General features: G+C 39.2%; 2 protein-coding genes across 9 annotated transcripts in view; one reads left to right on the top strand and one right to left on the bottom strand.

The window, feature by feature from the left end:
* CMSS1 (cms1 ribosomal small subunit homolog) overlaps positions 1 to 26,206 on the top strand; it is a 392,074-nt gene that overhangs the window by 3,884 nt on the left and 361,984 nt on the right. The window lies entirely within an intron of this gene.
* The window catches only part of FILIP1L (filamin A interacting protein 1 like), a 304,455-nt gene continuing 281,618 nt past the window's right edge, over positions 3,370 to 26,206 (bottom strand). Inside the window, exons 6-7 of one of the 4 annotated variants that reach the window (XM_082460321.1) lie at positions 22,351 to 25,126; positions 3,370 to 6,876 (exon numbers count right to left, since the gene is read on the bottom strand). In XM_082460321.1, the coding sequence (XP_082316447.1) occupies positions 6,697 to 6,876; positions 22,351 to 25,126 (2,956 nt within the window). In that variant the 3' untranslated portion in view covers positions 3,370 to 6,696. Of the gene's footprint in view, positions 6,877 to 17,043; positions 17,510 to 18,068; positions 18,325 to 18,350; positions 21,879 to 22,350; positions 25,127 to 26,206 lie in introns of those variants that run through there. The other 3 variants (XM_082460323.1, XM_082460322.1, XM_082460324.1) reach the window with 3 other exon arrangements.

Raw genomic sequence — 26,206 nt, 5'->3', positions numbered from 1 at the left:
CTGGAGCTCCAGGGTTGGAGCTGGAGATAACGAATTTAGGAATTACTGGCACATATATAGCTTACTTTTTTTTAATATAAATTTATTTATTTTATTTATTTATTTTTGGTTGTGTTGGGTCTTCGTTGCTGCACATGGGCTTTCTCTATGCGGTGAGTAGGGGCTAATCTTCGTTGTGGTGCACAGGCTTCTCATTGTGGTGGCTTCTCTTGCTGCGGAGCACGGGCTCTAGGCGCGCGGGCTTCAGTAGTTGTGGCTCATGGGCTCTAGAGCACAGGCTCAGTAGTTGCAGCGCACGGACTTAGTTGCTCCGCGGCATGTGGGATCTTCCCGTGTCCCTTGCATTGGCAGGCGGATTCTTAAACACTGTGCCACCAGGGAAGTCCCTATAGCTTACTTTTAAAGAGGATGTTTTTAGCAATCTTCAAAACTCTTTGCCTCCACTTCTTTTGAGGAGGGTTTTTCATATGCTCCCCTAGCTTCTTCTGAATCTTTGATGCCATCTCTTACCAAGCATCTAACTAGAAAACTGAAGTGTGAAGACACTTCTGTGTGCAGTGCAGGGAAATTGCAGGTAACAATACTAATTTGCATTTGTTAAGTGGTCACTCTGTGCCAGATACTTTTTTGATTGCTTTACATGTACTGGTTCATTTAATCTTCATAAGTATACCATGATGTAGGTACAGTTATCTCCATTTTTTAGATGAGGAAATTGAGGCACTAAGTGGTTAAGTGATTTGCCCAGTGTTATTCAGTTGGTAGGTAGAGAGGCTGAGATTCATAGACAGGCAGTCAGAAACCAGTCTGTGTACTTAAATTTCTCAAAGTTAATTATTTTAATTATCAGTGATAAGAATCTCATCTCTAAAATAATAATCCTTTATCAGTTTAAAGAGGTTCATAGTTTATAAACCTTTTGTTTAAATACATCATTGTTATCAAATTGTCTATTAACTCTTAGTCTCCCAAAGTGTACTCTTCTAAAGAACGCTGATTACTCTGAGATACAATAAGCAGGTTGTACCATTGGACTTTGAGAACAGTCTCTTCCCAGGAACTCACACTTGGTCCTAGAGCTCAAGGCTCACATACCTGGCTGTCTTCTTGACGTCTATACTTATTTGATGAGAATGTCAAATGTAAAATGAGGCCCAACTCCTGAATTTTTCCCCAAATCTGCTTTTTCTCCAGACTTCCCTATCTCAGTAAATTAAATCACCAACTGCCCAATTTCACAAAGGCCTAGGCATATTCTTATTTATTCATTTATTTACTTCCTTCACCCTTTACATCTGATCTATCAAGTCTTGTCTCTGCCTCCAAAACATATCCTGAATCTTTTTTCCTTTTTTTTTTTTTTTGCTTGTTTGTTTGTTTGTTTACACCATCGGAGTACATGCTGCCATCCTCACTTGCCTACACCTCTGCGGTAAACTTCTAACAGGGCTCCCAATTTCCATCTTGTTCCTCTGTTCTTCAGTCAGCAGACAAATTGATCAATCAGATCACATTCCTGCTTAAACCTGTCACTGGCTTCCCTCCAACACACAGAATAAAACCTAGATCGCTTACCATGGTTGGTATCTGCTGGTATGTACTGACTCCCCTCTAGTTTATGCTGTCCCAGCCACACCAGCCTTCATTGGGTGCCTTAACAGGCCAAGCTCATTCTGTCTTAGCCCTTTGCAATAGCTGTTCCTTTTCCTTTCTGGGCTGTCCTTCTGAATTTTGAATGGTTGGCCTTTTCTTGACATTAAGACCTAAGTTCAAACACACCTGAGTTCCTGTTCAGCAAGTGTAGAGTAGCTATCTACTTACATTATCATGTTACAGTAATTCTCATCAGAGCACTTATCACCAACTATTATTTTCCTTATTAAATTATTACAGTCTTCGCACACTATTATGTAAGCACCATGTGAGCAGAGATTTGTTTATCTTGTTCTTTGCCGTATCCTTGGGGCCTATAGTAGTATCTGGGTACTTAGAAGGCACTCATTAAGGATTTGTTCATTAAGTAATTAATTGTTAATATTTCACAGCCACATCTTGGAGACTTTAACATAGGACCTCTGCGTCTAAAGAAACTTGGTCCACTGGAAGAGTTGTCAAAATCCTACTTAGGCTTTTGACGGACTTGGCAGATGTTGCTTTTCTCTTTCTAAAAATACATTAGAAGTCTGTGTTTTATAACTGTGTCTACTATCATTTTATTCTAACCATATTTGGGTTTAGTTTTGAAATTACATATTTGAAAGGACAGCAGACTTTTGCTTTGTAAATGAGCTGATAATTCCTACTGGTGACAGCTTTTGTCACCTAGAATCAGTGTGATTGTTCATTTTGTTTGAGATTGCTGACGTAAGCATTGTAAATATTTTTGTTGTAATATCATTTTATCCTTAAAAATCACATCGCTTTATCTATGCTGAATTCCTTCTGGAAACGGTGAAGTTGGGGGACACCTTGGATTTTTTAAACCTGAATAACTTAAGTTTTGGGGTTTTTTTTTTCCTTTTCTCACACCAGAGTTTCCTTTCTCACATCTGTAGGCAGCCATGCATAGTAGATGTTGTAAAGCATTGTACATATAAAATTCAGACTTGGAATATTTACAGTAGATGTTGATAACATACAACAGAGGATCAACTTCAGAGCATGTTTTTTTCAAAGTCATTTATTGAACTCTCATGCTTGGCTCTCTTTTAGACACTGTAATGGAGTTAGAGGGAAAAACATAATCTCTTTATGGGATTTATACATTGATGTGGTTCAATCAAAATGCAAGTGATATTCTTTTAAGACAGATGCTTAAGGGCAAAAAACAGGGGTAGGATAAATTTTAAAAGGTGAGAGGAAGGAAAGAGGAGAGGGATAGGTGCAACATTTTTGTTCTGTACTTGAAGACTGTGTAACAAAGACCAAGTTTTACTTTACTATATACAATTTCTATAATTCTTGCAAATGATTAAACAAGTGGTTCTTGACAACAATTATGAACGTTTAAAGGTACAAATTTACACATCTTTCTCTAAATAACATGTACAGTAGCTCTGCTGTCTTAGAAAATACCGGGAATTTGGAAGGCCTAGAAATAGTTCCATTTCCCCCTCAGATTCAACATTAATACATTACATTATTTTGTGGCACAAATCCTTTCTCATCTGATGTTCTTTAGTTGAACACTTTAGGGCATTCATAGAAGTATACATTTTACTAAATATATCACAAACAGCTTGAAATATAGTTTTCCCATTTTCATCAGCTTTCATAGAATTCTTAATTGCATTCTTAAATTGCTAGCATTGCTTTTAAAAATTAGTTGATTCAGCTCTTCTTAAGCTCTTGAGTTCCTTGTTAGTCTAGTTTACACTAGACCAGAGGTCAGGAAACTTTTTTTGTAAAAGGCCAGGTTATAAATATTTTAGGCTTTGTTGGCCAGTGTCACAGCTGCTCAACTCTGCTATTGTAGCATAAAAAATGATCAGATAATAAATATGTAAACAAATGAATGTGGCTGTGTTCCAATAGAACTTTATCTATAGACAATGAAATTTGAATTTCATGTAATTTTCACATCTCACAAAATATTCTTCTTTTGATTTTTTTTTCTATATAAAATTAAAAACTATTCTTAACTTGCAGGACATACAAAAAGACAGTGGGCTGAATTTGGCCTGTGGGGTCTTTACATTTATAGACCCCTGCCCCAGACTCAGTGTCAGACCCCAAGTGTTATGTCACATGTCCTCAAAAGCAGGAATTTGAAATGCGTCCCAGAGAGAATTACTCCATTACGTCAGTTACTCCATTACTCAGTCCAGAATTATCAGTTATGTGTGAGATCAGTCACCTTCCTGTTACAATCAGATACTTTATTCTAAAAAGTTGCAAGGAGATTAGTTCCGAAATCACTGAAGCTAAATAAATGAACAGCTGAGGGAAGACTCCAGCATACAAAATCATACAAAAATTAAAATTTTTGTTACAATTTGAACGTGTTTTTGTTCACTTGGATTTTTATCTGCTTCCTTTTAAAAATTTAACTTAATAAAATCACTATAGAATTATTAGGATAGCTTCTTTTATTTTTATCTTTGGAAGAATCACAGTTCTGCAGAAACAGGATTATGCTCAGGAGGCAGAATTCTTTATATTTTGGTTGTGTTATAGGTCAAACACCATTTTGTTGAACTTATCCCAGGTCTAAGTTGTTTATGCATTTTTATTGCACTACATATTGCTTTAAAATAAGCATAGTTTTTGTTAGGATAGATTGTGTTATTTTAAAGACTTTTGTCTTAATGGGATTAGAACTGTATTACCATTTAAAGATAGGTTTCTGCTGCTTGCCATAGAAGTGTAGCTATTTTCCTATCCTTTTTTAGTTATTTGTACAATATCTTGTCTTTCTTATCTTGCTTGCTCTTGAACTTATGCCAGCTTGGCATGAAAATGTACTTTAGGGAGTCTCTTAACATAGCAGAAAACAAGTTTGAAATCTCTAACGTAAAATATATTTTGTGTTCATCTTCAAGGTAAAACATTCCCAGGGTATTGAGTTTTTCTAGGAGTACTGTTGGTGCTTGTTTTTCCTGTTTTGTTTCATGGTTTTCTTCAGTCTATTTGGGTTCCACCCTAGGAGGTTCAGTGTTTTTTCTTTGCATTAGCATAATTATCAGTGTTGAATGGTACCCAGCATATCTGCTTTTCCTGACCCTATCATATACCAGTGCCATCTCTTAGCACCTTTTCTCACTTATGTCGTGACTGAATGGCCCTTCTCGCCCTCATTCACTCATTCTCTGTTCGCTGAATATTACCTGCTAATGTCAGGCACAGCCCTAAGCCCCCTACACATTTTCCCACTGCACCATCCACCTGTTACTGCCCTGCACTTCCTTCTGAACTGTCTCTCTTGTATTATTTTCATGTCAGAGGGTCATCATCTTTTTTTGTAGTCCACTCCTTCCATTATTCTCTTACTGCTTTCATTTAACTTAGACTCTTCCACTTCGGGTTTTTAATTCACCCAACCTCCTCACCTTCTCCCTATGCCGCTTGCCTGCTGACTGCTGCACATCATCCCTCTCTTTGGCTGGTACAGCTCAATGCTACCCAGGCTTCCAGCGCCTTGTCCTCCTCCTTGAAATTGAAGTGGGTCCCAGGGACATTTGTATAGTGACATCAGTGCATTGAGTTGGGACTGGCTGGATGAATGTGAAGAATGGCAGTTCCTTTGCTCCTGCTCTGCTGACTCCATCCCAGGACAGCCAGCTAAAGCACTGTCCTTAACCAGCAGGATTTCTTCCAGGATCATGCATCCAGTTCTTAGTGCCAAATCACAGAAAACCTTGGGTATGCTCTTCGTAGAATGTATTTATTTTTTCTGACTGAAGCTTTGTGAGATATAACTGTCTCCCATGTCAGAAATGCCTTATTTGTCTTAAAATATCATTGTGTTACTCTATCCACACTAAATTACAGACACATGTTTCCCTTGATTCAGTGAGTTTTTAGTGTGAAGAAAAGAACCACTGTAGTTTACTGCCAGGGAACTGAGCCCCGCCTTGTAGATGACTGGTTGAATTCAGTTTTCGTAGTTGCCATACTCACGGATGATGAGAACTGGAAGGGACCTGAAGAATTATTCAGCTTTTCTGTTTTACATACTAGAAACTCAAGGCTTAGACTCATGAATGCCAAGCTCAGTGTCAAATGAGTGAAAAACTGGAATTGGAATTTGAGTCTCCTGATCCCAAGCTTTTTTTTTGAACCAACTGAGTTTTCAATAGTGTTGATTCAGATGTGATTAAAGAATGTCCTTTGAGATGATAAATTGTCTTTTTTTTTTAAACATCCAAGACAGTGATTCATATCTCCCTAAAAGATCTTAGTATTAGTGACCTTTGACTCTCAGATGTCCTGATTACTATAGAAAGCAACGATACCAATCTAAAATGGTTTGCTTTACAAGCCTAGCAATGAGATTCCATGGCCTATATATACAGGAGGGGCAACTTACTAGGGAAAGTGGGACAGAAGACTAAGTGCCAGCAGCCAAGTGTGCACACTACACCAGCAGTTATCAGGTAGGCCACACAAAGGACGTGTTCGGCTGTTACTCATTTTTGTTGTTCCTTTCTTCCTTGTAACTAAGAAGTACCACTTGTTTTTTTCCTCCTGGTCATAAAGAAGTCATATTTTTAGAACTTAAAGTATGATTTTAGTTGTCGTGCCATTTTGATGGAAATAATCTGACTTTCTTGAAGCAGATTAGGAATCCTTGATACCACATCTTCTTGGCAAAGTTCTGTGGAATGAATTGCTTCTGGGTTCACCAGAAAACTTTTGATCTGTTCTAATGAATTCAGTCCTATTCCAGGCTAATGATAGTCCAACTTTGGGTTGGATTACAAGTAGGATGAGGAGTTGGGAGGATTTGGGGGGTGTGTCTGGGCCTGTGATTGTGTGTATATGCATATACATATATAGTTAAAGTAATTGCGTATGTCCTGCTCTTTCAGGATGATATTCACCAGGTCCAGCAACCTGTGAATGAACCATCTGTCTGTTTGCTGTTTCACCATTTCCTGGAGAGACGGCCCTTCATCTTTGTCCTTCCATACTAGTAACTCCAGCTTTCCAGATATTTCTGTAGGTGAATGTATCCAGGCAGTACATTTGCATGACTTACCTTTTCCCTCCCATGTGGAGGAAAGTATTAGAGGTGACAGTCCTTATGATGTGTAGCTTCCCACAGCCAGTCTTATCCATAGGCCCTGGGAGAGCTTTAGGGGAAAGCTTAGCAATGCCTGTAGATTTTGGTTTAGGGATCCGTGTTGGGATTCTCTGCTTGCATACCTCCTTGATCTTGAATTAAACAGAAAAACAGAAGGTGGTTAATGGTACAGTTGGTGGAGAAACAGACATGTTCAGGACATAGAGTCAGCTTGGAGATTTTGGCTTCTTTGAAAACACTGGGTTCTAGGGACACATCAGACTGTCAGGTTGAAGAAAGAAAATTCAGTTAAACAATTCTGCCAACATGAGTTAAGTGTGTGCTGTGTGCAAGGCCCTCAAGTGTAGATAATGTTAGATACAAAGATAAATAGGTTATGTTTCTTGCTTTTTGGCAATCATAGCGTAGTGGGAGATAAACAACAGAAGTGTCCCAAATTCATCTCAAAGGGTAATGAGATTGCCAGAGAAAGGTTAATTTCAACTGAGGGATCTAAGAGAGCTTCGCTGAGAAAGTAACATTTGTCTTGGGCCTCCAAAGACTATTAGGAGTTTTAACAGCAGGAATGAGAGAGCATTCCAGAGTAAAGGAATACTTTTGGCAATGTCCCTGGGGTAGGAAGTTGGATAGAGTTGAGAAATGGAATGACTTTAAATTAGGTTGTATTTGAGAAGCAGAATGGGAATGTAGACTGGGGCTAGATAGGGAAAATTGTACCTGATTCTATAGACAGTGTGTGTGTAGTAGGGGGATAGTAAGGACTTAGGTTGGGGGGAGGCACATTGTAGAGGGAGAATTGTATTAATATTTGTACACAGTTAGACTATGAGCGTTGAGAGAGGACTCACAGATAGGTTGAATGATCTGGAGTGGGAAAGTGGGTTGTAGAGTGTGAAAGAGTAAAGACTTGATTTAGTTCATATTTGCTTAGAAATATACTCTTATTTTCATTTATTTAGGAAAAATATTCTTGGATAAGAATACGTGTTGGTAAAGAGATGGGAAAAGGTCTCAGCTAACTGTAGTTCTCCCATTATAATCTACAGTGATGATGATGATGATGATGATTTCCCCCTCTTTTGTTGGATCGTCCTTTCCTTGCTGTGAGCTCAAAAATAGAAATCTTTTAAAAATGCATTGTAGTTTTCATCATAGATTCTAATACTGTTCTTGTGGAAACCCTTCTTATATTGTTTTTCATTCTATAGAAATTTGTTTCCACATTTTTATTGTACTGATAAAGTACAGTAAAGTCCCTTGGTCTCTTTATGTAAACATTCACTTATTTTAAATGCCCCCCTAACTATTATAGCAATCATATTTAGATTTTCAAATAAACACTACACAGAATTGGCTAAAAAAATATGAATCCTTCAATAAAGGATAAACTATATGGGGGGGGGGGGCTTCCCTGGTGGCGCGGTGGTTGAGAGTCTGCCTGCCATTGCAGGGGACACGGGTTCGAGCCCTGGTCTGGAAAGATCCCACATGTCGCGGAGCGGCTAGGCTCATGAGCCACAACTACTGAGCCTGCGCGTCTGGAGCCTGTGCTCCGCAACAAGAGAGGCCGCGATGGTGAGAGGCCCGCGCACCGCGATGAGGAGTGGCCCCCGCTTGCCGCAACTAGGGAAGGCCCTCGCGCAGAAGCGAGGACCCAACACAGCCAAAAATAAAATAAATAAATAAATAAATAAAATAAAACTTAAAAAAAAAACCAAAAAAAACTATATGGGGAATATGCTTTCTTTTGGTACAGTCTTCTCCATGCCTAGGCACTAGGAGCGTTTTAGGCTTTAGTGTTCTTACTGACATTTTTTTTTTTTTATACTTGATCCTAAACATGGCAAATGAGATACTGATACTCTGATATTATTCTCCTGCCAGGAAATAATCATAGATGTAGGCAAGGCTCTTTGTTTTAGCATTATTTATAACAATGAAAAATGGAGGGCTTCTCTGGTGGCGCAGTGGTTGAGAATCTGCCTGCCAATGCAGGGGACACGGGTTCGAGCCCTGGCCTGGGAGGATCCCACGTGCCGCGGAGCGACTGGGCCCGTGAGCCACAACTGCTGAGCCTGCGCGTCTGGAGCCTGTGCTCCGCAACGGGAGAGGCCGCGATGGTGAGAGGCCCGCGCGCCGCGATGAGGAGTGGCCCCCACTTGCCGCAGCTGGAGAAAGCCCTCGCACAGAAACGAAGACCCAACACAGCCATAAATAAATAAATAAATAAATAAATAAAGACACCACGTTAATACTACAAAAAAAAAAAAAAAAATGGACACAGTTTAAGGCTCTAACAGTCAGGATAGAGTAAATGAATTACACTGTAATCACATGAAAATATCATGCCATCTTTAAACAATTATGCTTTTCAAGATATAGGAAAGTATTTATTCAGAAATGTTAAAAGCAGGATTTAAAACTATATACATACTTTAACTATGTATATTTGAAGAGAAAATACTAGGAGAAAATATACCAGTGCTATCAGTGGTTAACTCTGGGTAGTGGAGTAATAGTGCTTTTTATTTTTCTTATATCTTCTGTATTCTCCACATTTTCTAAAATAAGTATACAATTTAAAAAAGCAACACTAAGTTATATTAAGGCATAAAAAAGGAAGGAAATACTTCACAGATCAGGACATTTCTATGAACTTCTGCGTATTGTGCAAACCGTGAATAAGTAGCAGCTGCACTTGAAATCATAATTCAAGTCAGCTGATCTTGTAACCACAGCATTAATAATAGCCTTTACAAGATAGGTTTCAGTGATGTCCTTTAACTTTGTCAGGATTTAGACTGATTGTCCTATTTAGTGTACAAAAACCTATGATGGGATCCTGCTTAAATTGTAGATTCCTGGGCCTTACCTCTAGAAACTGTAATTCATTTGTCTATGAATGCACCCAGGAATCCACATCTTTAATAAACTCTCAGGGTGATTTATCTGATGCAGGTGGTCAGCCTGACATACTTTGATAAACACTGCCATAGTTGAAGCTCATTTAGATGTAAGCTTTAAGGTCTTTTCTAACCTGGAACTCTGACCTGCCTGGGTGTGGGAGGTTCAACACTGTGGAAGGCCAGGGTTTCATGGCCCAGTGGTCCTAGATGCTCATCAGAACCACCTGTGGGGCTTTTAAAACACTGCGATGCCCAGATCCCATCTCAAAATCTACTGACTCAGATTGTCTAGGAATGTGGTATGAGTACCACAGGTTATTCAGAACTGAAATCTGTCCAGTAAACTAATTGATATGGAACACAATATTGATGGGGCTTGTTTCTTATAAGCTATACTGATATGTGTTGGTGAAGACAATATGGCTTGGAATGGTGGTCATTGGTAGGGTCAGCTGCCTGAAAGTTATTGGGCTCCCATTGTTTCTACACTATTGATGGCTGCAAGTTAATTTTGGTTTTCTTGATAACTCTTGATGTCACTACATAGTTTTTACCTCTAGATGGCAGCAAAGGCTAGTTATATTATTAGGACAACTCTGTCATTCTCAAATCTTTGAAAAAAAAATGATGCTATTTTTTTTTTCTTGTATGAATTTTATACTTGGACATGTTTCAGTAAATGAGGTATAGAGCTTTAAAATGTGTCATCTCTTGGATCATTTTTTAGAACATTATGTCAAATAGCTCCAAGAAAGTTTTATCCAAATTTGGAGTGCATATTGCAAGAGGAATCCGTGCATATGCCTCTTTTAAGACCACACAGTGAATGTTCTACTCAAGAGTTGGAGGCTCCTGGGTTTCATCAGAAAGCAGATGTCTTGGAGGAGATTAAGCATGTTGGAAAGCTCATTCATAGAAGAAAAGTTTTTTGGTTTTTTTTTTTTTTAATGTTTAACTCAGTTCAACATGGAGATTGGGATTTGGAATGGATTACAGGTCTGAAAGATGCTGAATTTATTGAGGCAGAGGCCTTGCTTTTATTTAGGGAACAATAGAGAGAAAAGGAGTGTTCATTAAATTCTTTAAATGTTGGCTTGTTTGGTCTATAGGTTCTTAAAAGAAGCGGAGCTATCTATGAGACTCTGTGATTATAGCAAGGCATTAGATGTCAGTGAGCCTTAGTGACCAAAAGAATTATAGAGAGGTGAAAATGTTTTATTCAAAATCTTAATTCTATAACTCAATTCCTACTTGATCCTTGTGCTCCTTCACATTATCATGGAGGGCAAACATCAGAACAAAATCAGCATTTATGAGGAAGCTGTCAGATCCTAGTTATACAGTTGGAGTCAGGATGTTTCCTTTTCTCTAAATGAAATGGATTTTGTAAGTGCTTTGAACTTTTTGGAGATGTATTGGCAACATACTGTGTAAGAAAGCTGTGTTCCCTAAGGAATGTTCCTGACTCCAGGGACTGCAGGGCCTCTCATTACACCTTTAGCTCTAGGGGTGGAAAGGCTCAAGGCTCCCAAATACGGTGGGTCATTTTCATTTGTGGTCATTGGGGTGGTGCAGGGAGGGGGCGGATTCAGGGCTGCCTGACTCCCTTAGGGACCCAGCTGTGTAATGCTTGGTCAAGGCCGTGTGTTATCAGAATAGCAGTGCTTTGTATTTTTGTTTTTCTCTGTTAAATGGGAAAGTACATAAGTAATGATGATGGATATGGTGATGAAAAGGAGGAAATGCTAAACTGAGAAAAAAAATCTTTGAAATATTATTGTCTCCTTTGTCTTTTGTATTGTTTGGTAAATCACTGCTAATTTATTTATTTATTTTTTTAAAGGAAACAACAGGTAATGAATCTGGCAGATAGCCTACAGTTTCATATGCTGCTTTGGCTTTTTTCTCTTGATCTTCTCAGAACTTCCTCATTATACAATAAAACTTTATCACTAAAGATTTTACAGTTTTATATGGCAGGGGGTCCTTCAAAAGGAAACTGTAGTTTCATTAGTTCATTCCCACTAACCTCTTGTGAGAGAACATTTGGTTTTAAATAGAGCTACAGTGCTATGATTTATGTTTAAGAGTTGTCCCATTTCTGAGGTGAAGGTGAGAGGAAATTTGATGCCTTTATTTTATAATGTAACATGGTTTGTGGTTGTACCTAGTCACCTCCCAATCTCTCTGTAGTAATAACACCATGGGCAGTGAGGGCAATCCAAGAATAAGCATTGAAATACAGTTTTCAGAAATCCTTCCTAACCTAGTTGCTTCCATTTGGTGCCCAGACACATAGCATCACATGTAGAAATAGAATGTTAAAATATGTTAACCTTGAACTGTTTTGTTTATTCCCTTTCTTTTTATTCATCTGTCAGGTTTTTCACCTCAGCTTTTTTTCTTCTTCTGTTTTGGTACCCACTCCCCTCTTTCTCATTCCCTCATTTGCACCCATGTAATTTTAAAAAATCATTCGCCGGCTTATATTTTACAACAGCTTTGGATTAGTGGCTAGAGCACTGGCTATGGAGCCAGATAGACCTGGGTGGGTCTCCATTCTGGTTCTGGCACCACCCAGCTGTGTGTCCTTGAGCAAGCCAGTTAGCCTGTCCAGACCTTAGTTTCCTCATCTGTAACCCTTATTTGGGGATTAGACTGCCTACTTGCAAGTTCCTTAGTGGGTAGAGATATTGTGTAGGAAAGCCCCTGGCACATCTGAAGTGTCAGGTCTGTGTTAGTTGTTACTAATGTCAACATTATTATCTTTGTTTTTTTCCTTATATCTGTTCTTAAGGTGCCTATTTCTTGATCATAATCATAATTTATCTTCTTGTTTATTTTACCTTTCTTGTTTTTCTGCTTTATCCCTTGTTCTCCCATCTCTCCAATTAATTATTGGAGACATGTTGCTAAGCGTAGCAGTTGCAGCAGCTGACCAAGCAATGTCAATTACTGGGCTGTGTTTCTAACCACCTCTGGCCCAGAAAAGAACCTTCACATCCTTTTCCCTCCTTATCCTACTTAGTCTATTCATTGTCTTTCTTTTTTAGAGTTCATTTGAAAACATATTTTTTTCTAGTCTTTCCTGTCTTTTTCTATCTTTTAATTATTCAAAAAATGAGGCAGTTATACCAACTATAAAGCCCTTTGATCTTGACATTCAGTGATTCTATGAAAAGAACAAATGCGAGCCAACTGTGGCCACCAGGTGTGTTGTTAGACCTGCGCACCTTTGTTGAGCACCTATTACCAGCAGTATTTAAGTCCTGGATAAGGTAGGACAGTAGTTCTTAAACTTTATAAGCCCAAGAATGACCCAGGCAGCTTGTTAAGATGCAGATTCCCTGAACTGGATTTCATAGGTGTGGGTATGTAGAAATCTGTGGAGTCCTTGGTAATTCTGATAAATGTGATCAGTGGCTGCATTTTGAGAATCATTGATATAAGAGTTTCAAAACTAAATGACAGCTGATTCTTGCTCTCAAGAGATTATAGTATAGGAGGGGTAACAAACGATTATAACGAGGCAAAATGAAGTGCTATAATAAAAGTACAAACAGAAGTGTTTTGGAAACTCAGAGGAAGATTGAGAAAAATAAAGAGTTTTCTAGAGGAATTGGCACTTGAGGTAGGAGTAAGATTTCAATACAAGGGACAAAGAGAGAAGAGCATTACTGCCCTAGGAACAGCATGAGTAAAGGTATAGGGTTAGAAGCCCTGCTAGTGTGTGAGAGGATGGTGGTCAGTACTGTGTCCTGGTGAGGGTACAGATTATGTCCAGGGTTTCAAAAGGAGATGACGTGGGAGGTGGAGGTCTGATAGAAGGTTTGGATTTGGGGCACTCGGTAATGTAAGTGCTAAGTAAGTGCTGCTTTAAGGGGAGGGACTGAAGAATTGCCATGATCAGGACAGTGTTGTAGAATGATCACCAGCAATACAAGTGAAGGTTGGATTAGAGGTGAGGGACTAGAGGTGCTACTATTTTACAGTAACATCGGTACTGAGGTGTGGATTTGGGGAGTACTAGCACAAATAAAAGGGGGAGGGCAGAGGAAGAAATACCAGGGCAGAGTGGCTGACTGGATCTGGGGGATGAGCAGAGAAGTGGAGAATGGGACCCAGATTTTGACCCTGGGTGACAGAGAAGGTGCTGGACCATCACCAGAAGTGAGACAAAGCAATCCAAAGAGCAATCTAAGAGTGACAGTGCACTGGGGTGGGGGCACATGCCAAGTGTGAAGTGTAGTTGGACCTTCCATGTGGAACTGTTTGGTAGGCACTGAAAACTTGGAGTTGTTGCTTTGAGAATCATCAAAGAAAAATTGTTGATACCATTCAAGTAGCTGAGACAGCCCAGGGAGAAAATGTAATTCCTCCTCATCTACCCCTTTTTTCTTCTCCCACCATGGGTACTTCTATATCCTTTTCCCAGAGCCTGAGAGGTGAGTTTTGTTGGGCCCTATCCTGTGCCCACATTCCCTCTACAAGGCTGCCTATCTTAATAACTGATAAGAGTGTAACTAGTTCTGAGAGCAGCCCTCTGAGGAGACATTTCTTTCCAGTACTTGAACAATGCACAGTGATTGAACCATTTTCCAGGCACTGATTGGCTAGCTGGGGGGAGAGAAATCCTGCCCCTCTCCTGCAGTGACCAGGCTGTCCCCTGGGCCATTGTGTCTGGGCTGAACAGACAGATTACATAAACTCACACTCTGTGGGGGGATCTTGCACTCCTTAGCACAGGGGTGATCAGTAATTACAGGATGGTCCCCGTATAGCGCATTTCCTTCCTCATTGGTAGTCTGAGAATGCCTGGAATAGGGCCATAGTTGATAGGATGACCTAAAAAAATAGTAGTAGTTGTCCATTGTTTTCCCTAATCCTCGTATTATCCTTCTTAGAAGCTAAAATCAGTGGCTCTGGCAGCATTTATATTTTCTGAAATTTTTGTAATAAATATGTACTATTGTTATAATCAGAATAAAAAGTTTTATATAAAAAAATTGTGTTGCTTATGTCTGTCACTATGAGAGATATTATCCTTCTTAGAGTAAGCCCTGCTGCCCTGAAGGGACTGTCAGGTGTTTAAATGTTTCTTATGTTATGGACTCTTTGGGGACCTACTGCAGTTTTTAGTTAACTCCTCTTTCTATAAAATGATACATTTCTGAGGTCTCAAAACTGACTGATATCAGTGAATTCAGGCAAGAACACAATTAAAAGGCAAAGAACAGAAAAGGAATAGCTCTTTTTTTTTAAAGAGAAGGGAAAAAAACAGCCAACTCACTAATGGTAAAGGATAGTAGTTTGTTCTTGAGGAATTGCTTTGAGTGGCCGCATTGAAGACGGTTTTTATACACACTTAATTGTTATGAGAGATAATTGGAGACCAATTTGAAGATTTTCCTCTAAAATGGCAATTTTATTTGTGATGCTCCCTTGGTTTACAGTCATTTAATCCTAAATTGGAAGCAGAATTTAGAGACTGACAAGGATGAACCCTAACACTTCTCCCTCTGAGCTCAAAAAATACACAATGCTTTTTTTTTTTTTTTTTTTTTTTAGTGATTTTGGGACTGTAAGTCTTTCCTTATAAGTCATGATGTTGCTTGAGAAATGGAAACCCTGAATGAGGGTATACCATCCCAGGAAGATTTTCTAGGGTTCTGCAAAGGCAAAAGTTCCACCACCTCTGGGCTAAGCTGGTGGTGCTTGTCTTTTTGATGGCTAGACCTTGATTCCTAAACTGCCTTTTCTGGAGGTTTTTGGTCACTGTCAGGACTGTCAAGGTGGCCACCTACTTATAAGCTTTGATGTGCATGCTTGTGATGCTGTTTCTATAGATCATTTTCACTTACTTCTGATGCTTTTCACTCCAGCCATCTCTGAGGCCGATCAGGTACCTCTGTTCTTCACATGTTGATAGCCTGTCCAAACTCATTCTTCATGCCTAGAATTTGTGCCTTTGCTTATAGACTCCTGCTTTAGGATAGAGTGGACTTGGACTGCAGCTTTAGTGCTCCCTGACAATGAGGACTTGTACCTCTCCTTGGTCTTGCTTTCTCCCGTCTCTTATCCACTGCACCATCCCCAGGTGAATCTTCCCCATGCCTGCTTATTTGTGTGGGGCTTGGCCTTTCATGTTCATTATCTCTTGTTAACCTAACAGTGGCCTGGAGACGGGAGGAGTTGAAAGGGGAGGCAGATTGCCACTCTCGTCTGTGGTGATCATGGTAGGCTTCGGAAGAAGTAAGGCTTGAGCCAGACCTTTCAGTGTAGATCACCTGATGAGAGAAGAGAATTCTGTCCAGGTAGAGCAATGGGGAGGAGGCATACGTAGGGGTGTTCCGAGTGTTCTGGCCAAAGTGGCAGGCTTCTGAGGCAGAGCGCAGGCAGGTAATGTTAGGCGCCCTGTCTGTGTCCCTGGGCAGTGGAGAGCATTAGGTGCAATTTATTTTGCTCCCCCCCCCTTGCACTGAGGTAGCTTCTCAGTATGTTGCCATGGGACAATGGAATTAGACCTATGTTCATGTCTCTTTTTCGTCATACAAACAGAGCCACCTGGAACAGTTTTCTTTACCTCAATTTAATTTTTTTTAATCTTTAAAATTGTGATGATACCCACTTTATAGGATTATTATGAAATAAAATAACAGTGTATAAAGGATTAGTTTTTTCTTACCTCACTGCCCAGAAACCTTTGAGGACAGAGTGCCCCCTAGCACGGTATTAAAGGCCCTTCGTGGTCTGACAGTACGTGCCCTTTGCACCTTTCCCCTGCCCCAGCCATCTCAACATCAGCCACACTGCATTGCTCACTGTTCCCTGAATGCTGGTTTTCTGCTCTCCTGTCTGCCTCCACACCTCTGCGCTGAACACCTCCTGGAAAGCCTTTTGTCTTCTCTCTATCCCAAGTTTTCCTCCTCTCTCAGCCCACCACCCCTCCTCCAGTCAAATCTTATCTGTTTCTGAAACCTGACCCCTGAACCCTGCCCAGAGTAATCTGCTCCTCCTCCAAACTCCTATAAGTGCTTTGCTATCTATAGAATTCCTTTTCTGTGTTGTGCTCTTAATTACCTTTTAAGGTAGTCCTCAACTCCCGCCTTAGATTCTAAATCTTAACACCTGCATAGCTGTCCTGCACAACAATGAGTAATATTAGGTGCTTCATAAATATTTGTGGATTCATTCTTGTAGGTGATTTGTCAAGGAATGAATAGAGCTTGTATCCTAATAGACATTTGTGCCTGTGGTGGTTATAAGCTAATACAAATGGGATTGAAACTCCTCAGAGAGGACTCTTTGAAAGGTCGAAACAGTAAAGGGTTATTTCTTAAGTTCTTGGGAATCCTGGTGAAACCGATTTTTCCCCCATTAAGGCAAAATTGGTTGGTTGTCTAGATTTCTCTTTATTTCTCCCAAAGGCATGTGAGAAATGGAAAGCTCGTCTGAAAATACTGGTTTATAGTACGGTATCTTTGAAAGAGACAAAGGTACAAGGTATTAATACAAATATAAATGTTCAAATATGCACGTGCTCTGGGCTGATCTGTCAAGTTAGTGGAAACAAGCCTTATGCAATGAAACTCTTCAGTGCAGATTTTTAAATTTGTTTTGAGGCTTATATTTAGTCAGATTCAAGATTCTCATCTCTACATACCAGACAGAAGCTCTTGAAGGACAGTGAACCTTTTGTCTCCTTAATAGCCGCCCAGTTCAGTTTGTCATGATCAGTGGATTGATCAGTTGTGTCCATGTGCTTTGAAGAGAAGACACTGCATGCTGAGACACTGTGCATGTCACGGAGACAGGAGTGCTATGTCAGTTAGTAAACCCACTCCACCCTTCCAGGGACCTAAAGAATGGCAGAGAGTGAGACAGCCTTTGTAGGTCTGTAGGGCCTATTGTTGGTTATCCAAAGATGACTAACCTTTAAAAAAGCAAAACTAAACTAATAGGCAAAAAAAAAAAAAAGGTCTTTTATAGGTAACCTTCCAAAAATATCATACAGAACCATTTGGCTATGCAGGAAAAAGGAACTCACTAAAATAAGAAAACTAATTTCAGGCTTCCAAAAAGTATCTCAAATAATTAGATAACTTTTATTTCTCTTGACCAATAATTTTGTGAAAAAATAAGTGAAATTTTAAAATGAGGCCACAAGAGGATTATCTCTAGGATTGCTGACTGCAGTGCTAAAGGTTAGCCCAGATTACATTTTTATGGCACCATTCTAAGTGTTGTAAAACCTGGTGTCCTGATAGAATATTGACAGATTTGTATGTGTTGCCATATGAACAGTGTTAATTCATTATCAAATTATAAAGTACTTAGGAGTGTGTTGGCCAGTTAACTTGCTGGGCTCCCTAAGGATTCCTTACCCTACAGCATTGCCTTTGGGGGCTGCCTGCTCTGACATATTTGACTGCACAGTGGAAGAATCCATCTGTTGGAAAGGAAAGGAGTTTAATCTAAATGAAAATGAATTTTAAGGGGGTTTAAGGTTTGGGGATTTTATTGAACCGCTTATCTTCCTTGTTCTTGCATTTGCTTCACTGTGGCCCAAGGTGAATGGAGTCCTTTGTTTTGGCTCATCCAAACTGCTCTCTTTAATGTGTGTTCTGGACCATTCCCAAGAAATGCTGTAGGGTTATGTTGAGGGCCTGGGATCTGAGGGAGAAACAGAGCTTGTAGGTGTCAGACAGCCTGCTACTGCTCAGTTAAAGATTCAGGCATCTATGCTTTGCTACAGTTATAAAACTGGGAACCTTCCCACCTATAAAATGGTAGTTTTTATTGAGCTTTTCTCTTGAATAAAAAAAAACCCTGGAGACTAAGCCTTCTGTTTGTCATGCTAGCCACTAGAGGGTAGAATAGTCACAGTTCCTGAGACAGGTGTAATTCATTCTGCTAGAGCAAGACTAGAGTCAGAACGTATTTGCTAGTGTTTATCAGTATAGAAATTTCTAAAACAATGGAATTCCTTCTTTAGGTACGTACTAATCAGCAGAGGAACTTGTTAAAAAATGCAGCTTCCGGGGCTCTACCCTCAGAGATTGTGACTTGATAGCTCTGGGTGGGGCATCAGGGGATTCTCATACATGTGTTTTGGATTTTACTTTGAGAAACATTGATCCTAATGTTTCGGGCATGCATTATTGCCTGATTATCTTTTCTCTTAGGATTGCAAAGTAAAATGATTATTTTGGAGGAGGAAACAACAACAGAAACCAAAATGTAGGGAAACTGTAGTGTTATTAAATCTCTTTTCCTGCCTTTGTCTAACAAGTTTCAAAGGAGACTCACTTTGTAAAGAATCGGAATCAAAAAAGCTATTAAAAATATGTTTTTGTGTGGAGTTATATTTTAGTCAATAAAGATCACAGAATGCTTAGGCTACAAGTCTAAGAATTTTAAATTAAATACCCCTTTTATGGCCATCTCACAGTGCAACCTAATTTATACTTTGGGTGTCATGAAGACCCCATGCCTAATGTCTTGGCATTGTGAAATGTAGTTGTAGAAGCCTTCTAGGTAGAGTTTATATAATCCTGTCATCATCTTATAGAGACTTTCCTTTGTGTGTAAAGATCCAACTATAGTAATGCACATTGTCCTTCTGGAAGGGGTGACCCAGAGAGCAGTGGCATCCTTGGGAAAGCTTTGCAAATGCTCTTAAAAGGGAAGAAGAATGTGGTAAAATCATTCAAATCTGTGATAGAATGCTGCAGCTCAAAAAGTTAAAGGGATAGGGGGACTGAGTAAAATGAATCTTGGTTCTGAAGCTGGGACTTCAGATGAAATGAAATGAAAGGAAGGTATTTTTTCAGATGTTTATAGAAACAGTCTTGTCTTCTGTGAGCCTCTCAAAGGCCTTCTTTTCTTCAAGAATACAACCCTCCACTTTCACATATCTCATATGAAGATTTTCCAGTGTCACTTCCTCTCTCCTTCCTAGTTTTCAAAGTTCTTCTGTGATTTTATGTGAATGAAAAAGAAAATTCTGTAACCTCCCAAACATGCGCGCACACACGCGCGCACACACGCAGTTATAAAAAATTATTTTTGAAATTAAAGGCCAAAAATCTAGGATGTGTCATTCTTTGTGTGATTTTATGGAAAAGGGAAGATACTTTTTTTCAGAGATGATGCTCTCTTTACCATAAACTTTAATTAGTAGCACTTTTAGTAATCTATATATGTTATTAATATGACAGTGTTCCTAAATTTTGATGTGGATATGAGTCATTACACTGAAGTAGTCCTAGTAGAGGAACCTCTAAAAGAGGTTCAGTTCCTTGAAAGTCCAGTAAATTTCCAATAACGTTAATTACTTGGGAAGCCTATTTATAGTTAATATCTGGAGCAGATGATGAAATGAGAATTTGTGCATCATAATCATGGAGCACAGGACTTGTAGTATTCACTTTATTGTATAAAATTGCTCTGGCTCACAAAAGATAAGAAATTGAATCCTTACAAAACAGTTCGACTAATGAATAGCCCAGAGCCTCTCAAACTCTATTAGTTACAGGGGTGCCAAAAATGGATCTTTCCCTCAGTACTTGGGGCAGCCAGGAGGAACCTGAGGATGACAGGAGTCCCTGATCATCTCTGCCTCTTTATCCATTGTATCCAGTGTGTTTTCTGTTTGTGTCATTATGTGACAAAAGTTGGGAAGTGCTGGGAAGACTTTGTCCTTTAATTCTTTCTGGTTTCTGTTTATTATTTCATGATTAGTTGATCGCTACCCACCAAAACATTATATGTACTCTCTTATTATCTAGAAAGACATCTCATGCAGCAATGTTATCAATGTCTACTTTGAAAGATGTAAAATGATGTATGTAGTTTCTTCTAAAGTTCTAACCCAAGGTGACTTAAAAATAAAAACAGTTTTGGAAAACATTTAGACCATCATGTATTTTGTAATACAGTTGGGTCACTGCCAATTCCCAAGATAAATGTGTTTAAACAGAAGCTTTCTCATTCATCACTAGCCTCAGCTTTCATCCAAATTTATTTAATGATGATGCAAGCCCACAGCGTTGGTGTTGCAGTTCATCACCATGGAAGTGTTTCTGTCAACAAATCCTTGCTTTGCTATCATGAAATTGATTTTGCAGGGAAAGGAGGATAATTGTGAAAGATTCCTTTTACTTCTAAAGATCTTCACAGTTTGCCTGGGTGTCTAAATGAATTGTGTTTAAAATCAATAACTGGCAATAAAATTGACCACACTAAATTAACAGTTATGAGGTTGGAAAAGGGAAAATGACAATGAGCTACTTTGTCTGAAATCATCTTTTTTGAATGTGGCTTGGGGACCAGATTTGTAATTTAAAATGTTCCTCTGAAAGCTGTTGTTCTCTGCTACAGAAGTACAGATTATGCTGAGTCCCATTAGCAGAGTATCAGAATTCCTAGGATGCTTTTTTTTTTTTTTAAGGATTACTGAGTTTTTCTCACATATCTTGAAAATGGCGTAACAATAATCACAGGAGAAACTTCCCTCAACTAACATACTATATTTTTTTTTAATATGCCTTTTCTATAACTTACATTGTAATTATCTTTGGTTTTTATTTGCTTGTTGGGAGGTTAAAAAAAAAAACAGAACACACACAGTTAAGTTTAAGCTTCTGAATGTAGCCCACTAACAAACAAGCAAGGTAGGAAGCACCTACCTTAAGTAATTCAAACTATTTTGGGAACCTAATAGGAAAAAGGAACAAGAAAGACATTTTTGCTTTGAAGCAGTGTTCAAGAGCATATGTCTTAGTGGCTGATTCCAGGTTTGGATGTAGACATAAATGTTTTAAGGGGATTTTCATCTATGGTAGAAATACAGTCAACTCTTGATTGTGAAGGTAACTTGTATTTCCAAATGTGCTTTTTCTGGCTTACTATCACATTTCAAAGCTTTTTACTTTCACCATCAGCTCATATGTGCTCACAAAAGCAAATTATTTAATATTATTTTATTCAGTGATTATCAGTAAACATTTATTAAGTAACTAAATTCCTAACACAGTGCTAAGCACTGTGCTGGGCACCAGGGATATTGAGATACATCTCAAGCATGAAGTTTGCTCCTGAGAGACCTTATAGTTCACTTTGAAATCAAAGAGCCATAAAATTTCATTTATTTCAACGACTTCCTCCTCCTCCTCTAATATGTGATCAGAAGTTGACTGTATATGGGAAGTAGGTCCTGTTTGTTTCTAAGGAAGAATTAATAGACATTATGAACAGGAAATAAAATTCTATTATACATGCAAAAAAAAGAACACAAAATGACCAAAAGAAAATTCAGCAAGCAATGGTAAAAATAACAAATTATTTACTGCTTTATAATGTTAAAGTATTTCACCAAGACAAGTTGCAGTCAAATTAATGTGAGTTATGGAAAATGAAATACATAAAGATGTATTTATACAAGTGCAGACTAAATATTTTCCATACAGGTATGTAAATGAAAAAATATACAGTAAGTGCACGCTTGATATGACTATGCAGGCAACACTTAGTTAGTTTCAGATACTCTTGGATAGTTCATGCATAAACCTTCCCGAAGTACAAGTTCAGTCAGTCTTTTGAGGGATGTGGAGGGATAATTAAAAAGGACTGAGTTCCTTGCAATAATATCAGTATAAACCAAATAAGGGAAGGTGGTCAGTTATATATATTACTTACTGTAATTTGTGATTGTCGAGGAAGAGGTGTGGCTGTTGGTGTGATAGTAATACTGCTGGTGACTTTATTGGTGGTTTTGTTTAGTGCCCCATTAGTTAAGCTTTGAGTTCGGTTATCCTGCAGTGATGCTGAAGGGCTGGCAGGTCTCACGGGGCTAGCTACGGCTTGCATGTAAGGACTTCCTAAGTGAATGTGGATTTTATTATCCTCAGTAGTTATCACACTTGAACTGTTACTGTTTGAACGCTGAAACTGCCATGATGACTGCCGATCAGGGGAGACTCTGAAAATCGTGTGCTTGGCACTGATTTCTATCGGCTCTGGAGAGCGTCCCTGCTCAGGGGAGCTAGCTGAACCAGTAACAGCCAAAACCTGAATAGGTGACATTGTCCTTTCTGGAGTTATGGAACCACAAGACTCTGGGGTCTGTGCCCTGGCAAAGGTTGCCATGGTAATTGGGGACATGCCTTGCTCGAAATTCATAAGGCCTTCAGCAGAGGTTTTTGATTTCACTGGAGTTATGGAAGCATTTTGGAGGATGGTTATCCTTTGCTTTGGGGTGCCACAGTTTGGTATCACTGCAGTGCTTGTGTAAGAGTGAGGACTCTCTGTGGTCGGACTTGTGATTTCAAGAGTGGCTGTGTTTTGGACATGGTCTGGAGTAACCTTTATATGAAGTGGCTGCCCAGGTGTGTGGCTTAGGACTAGATCTCCAGGTTGCACGAAGTTGCCACTGGGTTTAGTTTGTATTTTTCCATTCTGAGGGTGGCCCTCCTTGGACTTCATCCAAGGAATCCATAGCTTCCTGTTAACAGGACAGGGAGTAGATGAGTTGCATTTGAAGGACAGCACGGACTCCTCATCATGAGGGTCCTCATTCTGGTCCTCACTCTCCTCATATAACTGACCGTTGATGACTGCTCGTTCCAGAGGAATGAGACTCTTGTAATCAGGTGGCTCATTGTCCACTGCTTCTGTTTGAACTTCTTTGGAAAATACTTGAGGGTCAGAGATTCTTCTTCCATTGAGACTGGGCCGGAGGCTCTTACTGAAATGACGGTACCGCTCTAACTCTTTAGTGAGGTTTTCAATCTCTCTTCCTAAATCTCTGTTCCTGTTTTCTTGTTGACTGAGTTTCTTTTGCAGAACTGAATGATCTCCCTGGAGGTGACATATCAGGTCCTCAGTTGCCATGTATTCATGAATTTTCTCTTTCAGCGCATCCACTTCTCTTGAGAGGTGACCTGATTTAGCTTCTTCTTCCTGAAGCCTTTTGAAAAGCCATTGTTCATGGCTGGACTCTGTCTTTTCTGCTAACTTGTATTTGGCAAGTTCCATTTTAACATGTTCCAGCTCTTCAGATAAAAATTGAGCTTTGTCTCGTTCATTAGCATACCTTCGTTCTAGAGTCTCATACTCATCTTCAGTTTTCATGAGGTCATCCTCAATGGCTTTCATATCCTTTAACTTCAGTTTCAGTCTTTCCACTTCTTGAGAGAGCTCTTTAATCCTATTGTTCTCTTGGTGTAATGCTGTTGTGGACTTACCAGAATCTTGATTTAATTTGTTTTTTAGGAAATCTTTCTCAATTGCTTCCAATGATTGAAGCCTGTTTTTCAACATGTTAACTTTGGACAGGAGATCATTTCCTTTCTCTTCTTCTGCTTTCAGTTTGTTTTTTAGATCATCTCTCTCTTTCGTTACACTGTACATTTTTTCTTCCACATCAGTTTTGGACTTCAGTGCCCTTTTAGTTTCTTCAATTAACTTCTCAGTAACCGTTGTCACTTTATTTTGCTCCATTTGAAGCTGAGAAGCAGTAGCTTGTAACTTATCTTCAGTTTGCTTTAATTTTTCACTCATTGTTTTCCGTTCATCTACCAGCATCACAGTTAATGTTTTCAGTTTAGTTAAATCCTCTTTTAGGGTGAATTCTGTCTTCTCCAGCCGACTTTCAATGGCTTCTAGCTCTTTGATCCTTATCTTTAAACTCTCCAGTTCCTGAGATAACTGCTTTGTGGTCATCCTTTCTTTTTCTAAATTACATTTCAGAGAGTAACATTCTTGTTTGCTTTTGTTGAAAGCATCTTCTAATTTTTCCAGAGCCATAATTCTTTTACTGAGTTTTTCAACCTCGAGTTTAAAGTCTTTACTCAGTGATGTTTCCTTTTCCAGCCTCTTATTGAGATCTCTGCACTGCTCCTCCATTTTTATGAGCTCTTCATCCTTCCCTTCCATTTCTAGCACACGTTTCCTGAGCTCCTCAACCTCAGCCATGATGCTGGAGTTTCCATATTCTCCCTTGTTAATTTTTTCTTTTATATCTTGCAGCTCCTCTTCTGCTTTTCGTAAAGACCTGTTTGTCTCTTCTAACTCATCAATTTGCCGGCTGAGTGCTGCCAGCTTTTGTCGAAGCTGGCGATTTTGGCTGTCCTCATTGGTGAGCTTCGCCATAATTGTTTCTTGGTTCTGGTGAAACTTTGTGGTCTGCGTTTGCAGATCGTTCTCTAGTCTGGTTGCCTTCTGCTCTTCTTCCTGAACTCTGGCTTCAGCAAGGGCTAGTTTAGCATGTGTTTCCTTTGCACTCGTGGTTAGGTCTTGGATTTTCTGTCTTTGAAGGGCAAGCTGTGCCGTCAGCCTTTGTTGTTCGTCCACCACCATCAAAGCAAAAGACTTCAGTTTGGTCAGCTCCTCTTTCAGGGCAGTGACCCTCTTCTCTTTTTCTTGCTCCTTCTTCTTCTGGGACTCCGTTTCTTGGTCAATTAACCTTTTTAATCTGAAAAATACAAGAGCGCATTCTATTTTGTAACTGGTGCTTTAGTAACTTGTCAGCTGTGAGTAAACATTTATGTAATTTAGTAAGACAGTATCGACTGATACAGTATATGGAAAGGAGTTCCTGAATTTGATGGGGGAGGAGAATCTTGATTAAACAGATGTCTTGCTTTTTTTGTTTTCACTACCTGCTTTCCTCCCACCCCTCATTGATTGGTAACAGTTGCAGTTCACCAGGAGGGCAAGAATATTTGGTTTAAATTGCTTGTGTAACATATAATCAGTAGACATTGTAGCCTGAAGGCTGTAAAAACAGACACAAGCTTGAGATTCAGTTGGAGGAAACTTCCAGACTGGCCCTACTCTTACCAACTAATTAACCTGGGCAGTTATTTAACATCCCCAGGGCTTCAGTTTCTTCTATGAAAAATGGAGGCAATAATTGTATTATCTCAGGGGCCATCTGTGAAAATTAAATGAGATAATTTGTCTAAGATTCTCACAGTGCTGGCACACAATAAACATTTGATAATTGTTGCTGTTGATCCATTTTATTAATGTGGTTATTATTATATTTATCAAATGGTTGGCTTGAACCATTATGTGATACATTAATGTTTGGTGATCAGCTTCCTGATTCTTAGTTGAGATAAAATTTATTCACATTGCTTAGAAGTTAGGCACTTTACTGATGGACCTGTTTGCCAGTTTAAATTTGGTTTACACTAGCCTGACATTGTGTCAGGAATCAATTCACATATATCTCTATCCCCACAGTGGATGGTAGTTGAATGAGAGTAATTGACAGGCACCTAAAGGGGTTTAGAGTTTTCATAACACTTGGGAAGAGCATGGGATTTGATACAAAAGAGCTTGATGAGTGACATGTTAGAAATGATGGAGGAAAAACTCTTATCAGGAACATAATGAGTCCCTCTTGAATGATGACTCTATGATAACATGTTATTTTTTTTCTTTACGTTTTAAGTTTGTCAACAAAGCAGGAGGACATTTTACCTGCAATATAAACTGTCTCTTCCACACATTTTTTCCCTCAGTATTGAAGTCATAGTTTTAAATT

The sequence above is a fragment of the Balaenoptera physalus genome (genome assembly GCF_965194825.1).
Source record: "Balaenoptera physalus genome assembly, chromosome: 4".
NCBI lineage: Eukaryota > Metazoa > Chordata > Mammalia > Artiodactyla > Balaenopteridae > Balaenoptera > Balaenoptera physalus.
Note: the sequence above shows the minus strand (reverse complement) of the source record. Positions and strands in the feature narration are given on the sequence as shown.